General features: G+C 36.1%; 1 protein-coding gene across 1 annotated transcript in view; it reads right to left on the minus strand.

Annotated features, from left to right (window-relative positions):
• The window catches only part of Cwc27 (CWC27 spliceosome associated cyclophilin), a 230556-nt gene that overhangs the window by 216862 nt on the left and 2879 nt on the right, over positions 1-10815 (minus strand). Inside the window, exon 2 of the mRNA XM_029557817.1 lies at positions 5076-5172. Within this exon, the coding sequence (XP_029413677.1) occupies positions 5076-5172 (97 nt within the window). The remainder of the gene's footprint in view (positions 1-5075; positions 5173-10815) is intronic.

The following is a 10815-nucleotide window of genomic DNA, read 5'->3' on the forward strand; positions in this document are numbered from 1 at the left end:
GATTGATTACTGCTCCAAGCTAAAATATTTAAGAAAGCAGGCTCAATAAGTCCCACTATGCAGTGTACGAGGAGTGTGAGACAGACCTTTATTCTTTATGTTTTCAAATCTGACCATGATATTCCTTTCTTACTTCCCATAAAGTCATGAATGATGTCAGTATTTTGTTTTCTTTATAATTTTCCCAATCATATTCTTGTTAATGTATAAAATAATTTATTATTATAAATGATTCCACATTGTCCATATTCACAATTTATACTCCTCTATATAATCATTGTCAAAGTATGCATTTACAGTTTTGTTGTTTTGTGTATGTGTGTTTGAGAAGGTCTTACCCTAGCTCAGACTATCCTGGAACTCACTCTGTAGTTCAGCCAGACCTCACACTTGTGGTGATCCTCCAGCCTCAGCCACTCAACTGCTGAGATTATAGGCCTGCACTGCCATGCATATTCATAGCTGTCATTACAGCAGCATGTCATGAGCTATAATAGATTTGGTTGCTTACGTATTCAGTCTATTTCCTTCTAAGTTGCTGTACATCCTCCGTGCAAGCATTCTGAGGAAAGCAGCTTCATGGCCTCATTGTGCATGTTCCTGGCATCCTTAGCTTTTGAAAGAAATTCGAATGCATTCAAATTTTGAAGCAAAGTCTCTGACTACTGTGACTCCTGGACTTCTCATGACTGCTCTCATTTCTGATATGATATACTGTGATTAATTCTATTGCCAAATACATATAGGAATTAATATTTGTATTTTAAAATCAGCTGCATGTTTCTTCTCTAAAATATTGTTTTATGTTCAATTTTGTATAATTATTGGTTTATTTATTATTATATTATTATTATTAGGCTTTTTGAAATAGGGTCTCCCTGTAGCCCCAGCTGGCCCGGAACTCTCTATGTAGACCAGGATGTCCTCAGTCTCACAGAGACACATCTACCTCTGCCTCCCAGTGCTGAGATTAAAGGTGTGTGTTACTATTATCATTATTAGCTGTTAATCTAAAGCTCATTTTGTGACAGTCTGACCTATTTTCTTCAGTCATTTTTTTTTTTTTTGGTTGGTTGGTTGGTTTGGTTTGGTTGGGTTTTTGGTGTGTATATGTGTGTGATGCACCTTCATGAGTATGCAGATACATGGGTCTATGAACATGCATGCAGAGGTCATGGGAGGAATTGGGTGTCTTCCTCTGTCATCTTCTACTTTAGTCCCTTGAGACATACTATCTCACTGAACTGGAAGTTCACTGTTTCAACAAGACTGGCAGGCCAGTGAAATCTAGGGATATACCTGTCTCTGTCCCCCAGTGCTAGAGTTACAGGCATGTACAATATGCCTGTCTGTTTTGGTGGATGCTGGGGATTCAAATTCAGGTCCTCATGCTTGCACAGTAAGCACTTTTACTCAGAGAGCCATCTCTTAAGACCTCTCTATGGTAATTTTTTTTAAAACAAATGTTTTAGGTTTAACAAAATTATTCTTTTAAATTGTGAAATATTTCTATATGTTTATGTTTAGTATCTGTTAGAAAAAAATCAATTATTGTAAAGGAACGTAGGGCAGGCCAGGCATGGTGGCTCATGCCTTTACTCCCAGCATTCCAGAGGCAGAAGCAGGCAGACCTCTGCTATCAAGGCCAGCTTGAGACCTGGAACTCACATAGTGACACACTAACTCAAAAGACCAAAAACAAAAAAGTAGGGCATAAAATTTAACTGATGAAGGATGGACCATGAAGAGATGAAGCTGAAGTTTAACAGTGAAAAAGATGAAGAGCTGCATGATTAAGTTTATTCTTTCCTCATAGTTGGAAAACATAATGAAATTATCCAAATTAACAATTAACAAAGCTATTAGCTTTGAAAATTAGCTTTCTTTGCTTACATAGTCTTTTTTTTCCCTTCTATAATAGTTTCATCCTGCTTCTTAAACTGACAATTTTTCATCTACACTCATTTTAAATGTTCACCTAACTAGGTGGCAAAGACGTAAAATCTAGGGTTGAATCTGTATCAGTCCAGATCTCTGTGTTTTAGAAAGGGTACAACTATACTTTCAACCATGAGCACTGCTTCCGCTGAGGGCATCACCTAAGGCCGAGCTCCTTCTTCCTTATTTGCTTTTAATTCTGGAAACTGCATTTTTGCTGTCGTTGTTGTTACATTGATGGAAGTGTTTGCAAGACCCAGGAACATAACAACTTAATCATACAGTCGAGGAATTAAATGAGGTTCTTTGCATTACATTTTTAAACCCTAACTTTACTGATCTACTAAGGAGTACCTTTTTTTTTAAAATCAAGCCTGTTGTTAGCCTTTCCAATAACAATTCCAATAAATTCTTCACTGTTTAATTAAGAAAACTGCTCTGTTTATTTGTTTTCCATTCTTCTTTCTCCTTGTCTTCTTATAAATTGTTGGTGCAGCTGAGCTTCACCACCATCTGAATGAGCCACATCTTTATTTCATGTCATAGTCTATCCAGATCTTTTCTGTTTCTTCCATTCACCTCGGCACGGGTTGCAATCTACCGTTCATTCTTTCTAATGTTTTTGTAATTTCACTTGCCCATAAAATCTGAGCTGTGGACTGAAAACTTATTACCAGAAGTCTGACTCTTCATCTCCTGTGCTTCTTAGCTTTATTGACAGTTATTTGAGACCTCTTTAACTAAACTAGCTGTCCCATTTTATTTCCTTCCTGCCTGTCATAGCAATTATATGTGATGGTCTTTGCAGATGTATTTTCTCTCTCTCATCTGATTCTTTTATTATTCCTTTAATTGGTCCCCTTGCAGTTACATATTTATCTAATTACCTATTTGGAGACCTTTGTCTATATCACACAATAGGATAGTGTGGATTCTCTATTAAACCTGTTTCTGGCTCAAATTACTGTTTTTTGATACCATGAAAATTCACTGTCTGTCTCTAAACATCAGGTGTATTAGGTTACCAGTTTCTTTTCCTTCTGTTATAGTAGCTTTATCCTACTTCTTAAACTGACATTTTTCTAAATTTATACTCATTTTAGATGGTTATCTAAGTGTATGGCTAAGACTCCAAAACCCAATACTAAATCTGTATAATTACAGATTATAATTATAATTTGTGTTTAGTGTGAAGGACATTGATTTGTCACTACTGGAGGTATTAAAAGCCATATGTAATGTATTTTAGAAGCCAACAAGAAACTGCAAAAATATATGGAACACCTGCTGCATAAAGAAATATTCAGGAACAAAAAACACTCAAGTGGATATAAAATTCTACAAAGTTTCTTAAAAAGAAAAATGTTAACATCAAATTATCATACTCAAATCTGAAGACACTGAAAACAGTATCAGTGAATTCTGTAAGATGGTAAGCTTTGTGTCAAAATGGATTTAGAAAAAAATAATAATAAATGGTGGATTTAAATAAAAACAGGATGAGCATACTCAAAAATGGAGAACTAATATGAGGAGATATAGGGAAGTAGGAAGGAAACATTCAGGAAATAAAGGTAATGGTAACCATGTGGTTAGTGCAATGAAAGCAGATTTGGGAAGCTAGGAAGCCAAGCTCCCTAAAGATTCAAGTATCAGGGCTGGAGAGATGGCTCGGTGGTTAAGAACAGTGGCTGTTCTTCCAGAAGACCCGGGTTTGAATCCCAGCACCCATATGGTAGCTAACAACGGTCCATAACTCCAGTTCCAGGGGATCCAATGGCCTCTTCTGTCCCCCGTGGGCATTGCATGACGAGGGTGCACTTACATACATGCAGGCAATACACTCATATACATAAAATAAAAATAAATAAAATATTAAAAAATCCAAAAAACAAAACAAAACAAAAAAAGATTCAAGTATTAAAGAAGCTCCCTCATGCAAAACAGGGCCAGGAACACAAAAAGGTCACAAATGGACAAAACGTACAGAATCAGAGTCTACAGAGTGTGGGTCCTTGGACAGGACTCCTATATTAAAATGTATCTACCCAGGGCTCAGGGTCCTTTGTGGAAGAGGGAGTGTAAAGATTGCAAGAGCCAGGGAGGAGGTGCATGACCATCCAGAAATAGAGTCCTACAGGCTTCTGGGGCCCTGCTCATATGAACCTACAGCAATGGTGTCAGCATGCACAGGACCCACGCAAATTTAAGCAGACAAAAACCCAGAACAGAACTGTGGAAATGGACAGCAGGCCCCAACTTTAACCAAATAATTACTGGCAGCTGATTACTGCTGGGTGAGGAAGAGCTGATCTTCCTAGGGAGGGAATCTAGATAGGTTTACTAGACCTCAATGGATGAACTTGCACTGAGAGACATCTGGGGACACTAACTTCACATGATAGGCCTTAACACAAATGACAGAATGTATGAATTCCATTGGGGAGCTATTGGAGGGCATCAGTGGGGAAGGAGGTATAAAGATGATTAAGATGTTCTATATGAAATATACAAAAATTCAATTTAAAAAATTTAAGAAAAGAAAGATTCAAGTATCATATTCATAAGCAGAGGGCAAAGAAATGAGAGGGGAGGACCAGATAAGAGGCAATTACAATCACACAGGCAAAAGTCCAAATTGTCTAAGGAAGAACTGAAATTTGGTTTAGTTGTAACTAATAGTAGACGTTCCCATAAAAAAGACCATTATGCAATTAGATAAATTAGGGGTAAGAATGGAAGAAATGGCTAGAGTTCTGAAACTTTGTTGAGGTAAATTTCTCTGTGAAAAGTAGAGAGGTTTATTTGGAGGTAGGTAGTCATCCTTTCTATTTCCTGACACATAGCTCAATACTGTGTCTCTCATCAATGCCTGTCTCGTGGTACCTCTGTGTAATACCAGACCTCAATGTGAAAAATGCATTGCAGTTTATTCTTAAAAAAAAAATTCATTCATCTATGGTTTTAGTTAAAGTGTTTCCTTGTTGTTACTCAGACTAGTCTAAACTCCGAATCTTTCTTGCATCAGCCTCCCAAGTGCTGGAATTACAGGGGTGTGCCACTGTGCCCAACTAAACTGTAGCTATTTCTAAATTAATACATTTCTCTCCCAGAATGATAACAAAGGTGATACTGACCTTCCAAGCAAAGCTGAATGAAATTTCTGCAAGCTTTAGGAGCTTCTTTTGACCACAACTCTATGTCAATATCTCCAGCTGTAGTCTTCAATAAAACCTATAGAAAGAACATTATATCATATTAGTTTGTTTGATAACCAGCTATTCCACTTGCAACACTGAGTAATAAGTTTTTAATTTTAGAAGAAATATTACAAAACAAATGACTCATTTGATTGTTCTACTTAACAAAATATTAACTATTCATTCCAGCTCTTGTACATGCAGATGATTCAACATACCATTTTCAGAAAAAGTTAAGGACAAAGGAAAAAAATTAGTACATTTTTTTAAATTACAGATAACAAACTTTATTCATTTTAAAACCAAGAGTACAAACTTGAAACTATTTCTTATTACATTATTTCCAATAAAATTGGCATAGCAAATTATGAAATTAAAAAGTAATGAACCCATTGAATTATGACACAATTAGACAATTTTACAATTATTCATCTGAAATTACCCTTTAAGTGTACCTTCATGTTAAAACAGCACTATTCTTAATTCAGAACTGAATAGTCATTCTGTGTGTGTGTGCACATGTGTGTATGTATGTGTGTATACATATGTGTGCATGTAGAGGCCAAAGGTCAACATTGAGTGTCCTCCTCAGTAACTCACCACGTTATTTTTTGAAAGGTCTCTCACTGAATCTGGAGCTCACCAATTCAACTAGACTTGGGGCATAGTCAGCTGGGGGCCCAACAATGCTGGGGTTTCAGACACACAATACTAAGCCCAACTTTTTTGGTTTGCTTGGTTTTGAGACAGGGTCTCCCTGTTGTCCCAGGTGGCCTGGAACTTGCTATGTAGAGCAGGCTGGCTTGAGTCCCACAGAATGCTGGAACTAAAGGTGTGTGCCACCACACCTGGCCTAAGTACAACTTTTTATATGAATAAGGATTCAAACTCAGGTCTTCATGTATGCAAAGCAAACACTTTACCAACTGAGTTATCTCCCTAGTACCTTGTTTTTTTCATCATACTTTTTGTTTTTTTGAGACAGTCATATAGCTTTTTAGCATAGACTGACCTTGAACTCAGTAGGTATTCAAAGATGACCTTGAATTCCTGATCTTCTTGCCTCCACCTCCAAGTACTGGGATTACAGGAGTATGCTACCATATCTGGTTTATGCAGTTCTGGAGACTGAACTCAGGACTTTGTCCATGCTAGGCAAGTACCCTACCAACTTAGCTCCAAATGAATATTCATAATCTAATTATGGCTATGATTTACTAAAATGGCATGTCTTAAAAGTCACCATCTACAGTAGGCCATTTGATAGTCTCCTTTCTACTGGCTCATGACAGTGGTTTCTCCTTGGTAGAACCAGCCACTTTATAACAACCAGGATCCAAACTAAGCCCACAGGAGGAAACAGTTTATATAATAACAGGCTTAATAACTAAAAATAAATAAAAACAATGTTGGTCCCTAAGTTTGAACATCACGGTACAGCTGGAGTCCAATTTCTCCAGTATTAATTTTTCTTCTTTTTCATCCCTTAGTGTACAAAAGTTGATCAGGATCAATAATTTGTGACCACTACAATCACTTCAAATGTCCTTAAAAATAAAGGCTGGAGAGTAAATAAAAATAAAACTCATTATCATAGGAAGTCAATATTATTGATATGTCATACTTTTCCTTATCTAAACCTACTTAGTTTCCATAAAAACAGTTTTGGAAATGGAGGAAGCTTAAAAATTATTCAGGCAACCCTGACTTTCATGGATGCCCTGGAAGTTGTAAACTGCCCCTGAATCAGAAAACTTGTGAACACAAAGCAAGAAGAGCATTGGATCCTCCTCCTCCCCTGATTAGTTCATTTTTGCAACAGCTTCATTTCAATTTGTTTTGGAAGTCCAGAAAATGCCATCATAAATGTATAAGACACTGATGAATCTTTTCATTTTTGTAGCCTTCCCTGGCTACATTAGTGCTTCAACAACTACTTTTCAGAGACCATGAAAACAAGAGAGGCGAAAATATCTATGTGGTAGATTTGTTTTTAATTTATTTAATAACCACAAAATTAGTAGAAGCATTTCATTACAACAGCATTGACATAGTCAATAAAAGTTTTCAAAGCAAAAATGCATCTTTTTCAAAATTAGCTGTAAAGTTTTAGGTTCACAGTGTTGAATTAATACAGCTATACATTAATTGTACTCAGTATAAACCCTATAAGACATAAAATTGAATAAAGTTTTTAACCTTTAAAAAAGATCTCTTCTTTTTAAAAATATATTTTTTCATATAGAAAAACTCATTTGTAATGCAACTTAGATGTTTGCACATGAGTCTCTAATCTCTATATATTTGATTATTACTAGTCATAGTAGGTTACTTTCCGAGATCCTTGCACCTGAGCATGGATATAAAGTCATCAGGTAGATTTCAATGGTCGTGTTTTTCATTTTTACTAATTAACATGAAGCAAATTTTTATGCTTCTTCCTCAAATATAACTCACTTTTTTATTTATTGATTTTTTGTGTATTTCATACAGAAACAATCTTATTCATTTTTAAATACTTTCATTAACCTCCAAAGAAATAATTTTTAAAAAGCCAGGCATGCTGGCCCATACAATTAATCCCAGCACTCAGGAGGCAGAGGTAGGTGGATCTCTGGGAGTTAGAGTCCAGGCTGACCTACAAATGTCCATGGCTACAGAGTAAGACCTTATCTCAAAAATAAAATAAAATAAAATAAACAATAAACAAATAAATAAGAAATGCAAATATATATATAATTTTCTCAACACATTACAGTTCTATAAAAAAAAAAAAAACAACCTTTTGTTGATGTCTTCCATGCTAGGCAGCTTACAGACTTTATCCCACTAAATCCATACCTATGAGGGAGGTATCATATATCCCATTTTATTCAGAAAGGAAAAGAGACTTCAAAGTATTTTTAGTCAAGGACACACAGTGAATGAACTGATGACTGTACCTTTTCTATAGCATCATACTACCTCATGAATGTTCGCCATTTTTTCCATACTATGGTGGAAACACTCCCAGAAAGATACTCCATGTGAGATGGTGACAAACCAACCCAACTTGATCCTCATTCCACTGGGAAACAAAATCTTGGATTTGAAGTGAGACGCTAGATAACTTCATGATCTCACAGTGACCTGAGACAACAACACATACTACTTTATAATTTTCCTAGTCCTAATGTGCATCTTGTCCTGACCTACTTCATGTACTAGGAAAAAAAAAAACAGTTATTAAAGCAAATCTAGACATGTCTTTTCTTTGTAGTAGTCATTGTAAGAATTTTGAGATTACATAAATCACATTTTTGAATAATTCTTATCTTAATTTTGTAATCTTACAACAAATCTTGTTTATTTGTTTTGAGACAGGGGCTCACTATGTAGCCCCAGCTGAACTTGTTATGCAGACTATCCAGGCTGGCCTCAATCTCAAAGATCCTCTGGCTTCCAAGTGCTGGGATTAAAGGTCTGTGCCATCACACCCAGCTCAACAAAATTTTTTAATAGTATTTACTGAGCTACAAGCCATGTACCAGTAATTTCACCCTTTTTAAAAGAATTCATTCGTTTGTAGTATACTCACAGAGTTCAGCAACCACTACCACTATTTCCAGAACATTTCATCACCCTGGAAACACAACTTAACACCTATTATCAGTCCCTCTCCATTTCCCCCTACCATTACCCCTTGGTAACCACCAACCTATTTTCTGACTGTACAGATTTTCCAACTGGACATATCATATAAATGGAATTAAAAAGATGTGCCATTTTGTGTCTGACTTCTTTCACTCTACATATGTTTCTTTCAAATTAAAGAAGTTTGTCTTCTTGTTTTTTAATTTTTAAATGTTTTTAAAAAATTTAGTCAAGTAGTCAAGTATAAGCAATGGCTTAATGGTCTTACTGACAGAATATTTAATACAAAGTTCATCATTAACAAGAGTAAACAGAAACAGATACTCCAAATAGCCTTCATAGTAATTTCCAATTATTTGATAGTCCTCCTATGCTTATGTTTTTGTATTATTAATTTTATCTTCAATATGAAGTTCATGATCTTCAGTATGAAGTTCATGAGGGCTGGATTAGTTTACCTTGGTACCATGGTCTATAAATCCATGTAACCAAATTATTAAAAGTTAGACCATAATTTTTTTTTTTTTTTTTTTTGAGACAGGGTCTTCCTGTAGCCCTAGCTGGCCTAGAACTCACTATATAGACCAGGCTGGCTTTGAACTCAGAGATTCTCCTGCCTCTGCCTCCTGAGTGCTGGGATTAAAGGCCTGCACCACCACGCCTGACCTAGACCATAATTTTTTTTTTTTTTTTTTTGCAGTGTGACTCCAGACAAGATCCAAAGAGGAGATGTACAGTCTCTTCCCTGGATCTAACATCTGACCCCATTTCCTAAAACAGAGGTCATAGCCCCACTTATTTGTTGTGAGGAGAAAATGAACTATTATACACAGATTGTTTGGAATGGCAGCTCACAAATAAGTACTCAAAACCAATAGCCATCATTATCATCCTTACCTTTTTTTTTAACCGCAGAGCATTTACATTGAGAAAATATGCATACGGTTGAGCCATTTTGTACATCTTAAAACTTTTCACTGTTAAGCTACTAAATTAATAATGGATTTTTCCTCCTTTGGCCATGACAACATTCAGAAGTTAGCCATTGATGTCATGTGTCAATTACATTCCTAATTGATCCCATGCTTACCAAATAAGAAATCTGTCCCATTGAGTCCAATTTATCTGTACTCTTTCAGTGCTTAATGTTTCATTAGACAGTAAAGGCACTGAACAAGTGTTCATTCAGCAGACTTGCTATTATATCTGCTTTGTATTCCTAACAAACTAAAATTCTTGCTATCTTCTCTATATCTTGCCATATTCTCCATGTCTTTAATTACCCTATGCTAGAAAAAGGCCCAATTTGGCTTTAAAGGCAATGAATGGGCTATGCCTTATGTCCTCCTTCAGCCTGTCTGTGTTCAGAAGAAAAATGGTATTCAACATAATCATAACTACATTTTTATTTGCATAATTATCTTATCAATATAGAGTTCATTCAACTGACTCAACAATAAAAGGAATGACAGATTTCTCTTCCAGTGTTTCCTTAAAACCTAACATAAAGCCTGTGCTTTGCAGTCAAAATTGTTTGTTTGGCTAGGGAAATGGCTCAGTGAGAAAAGCATTTGCCACACAAGCCTGAAGACCTGAATTCAAATCCTCAGAACCCACATAAAAGCCAAATGCAGTGATGTGCATCTGTAATTCCAGCCCTCATATGAAGAGTTGGGAGGTGAGAGGTGGAGACAAGAGAATTCCCAGAAGCACCTGGTCTAGCTAGTCTGGCATATGCTACACCAAACAACACAGAGATATGCCTCAAAGGAAGATAAGGACCAATACCCAATGCTGCACTCTGGACCTCCACATGAATGCTGTGGTATTCACACATTCACACACACAAAAAAAAGTTTGTTGAAGGAATACTGTTTAGGAGTGTTTTAAATCTACGATCATGTCAAGAATGCTCTAGAGTAAAACAACTAAATTTCCCTTAACCAACAACAGTTTAACTTCACACTCACTGATGCGTAATACCGCTCAGCAGCTAGAGGAAAACTAGCATTAATCCATCTGCTTATCCATGTTTTCTTCGAAT

The sequence above is a fragment of the Nannospalax galili genome, unplaced genomic scaffold, assembly GCF_000622305.1.
Source record: "Nannospalax galili isolate Female #2095 unplaced genomic scaffold, S.galili_v1.0 scaffold751, whole genome shotgun sequence".
Lineage (NCBI taxonomy): Eukaryota > Metazoa > Chordata > Mammalia > Rodentia > Spalacidae > Nannospalax > Nannospalax galili.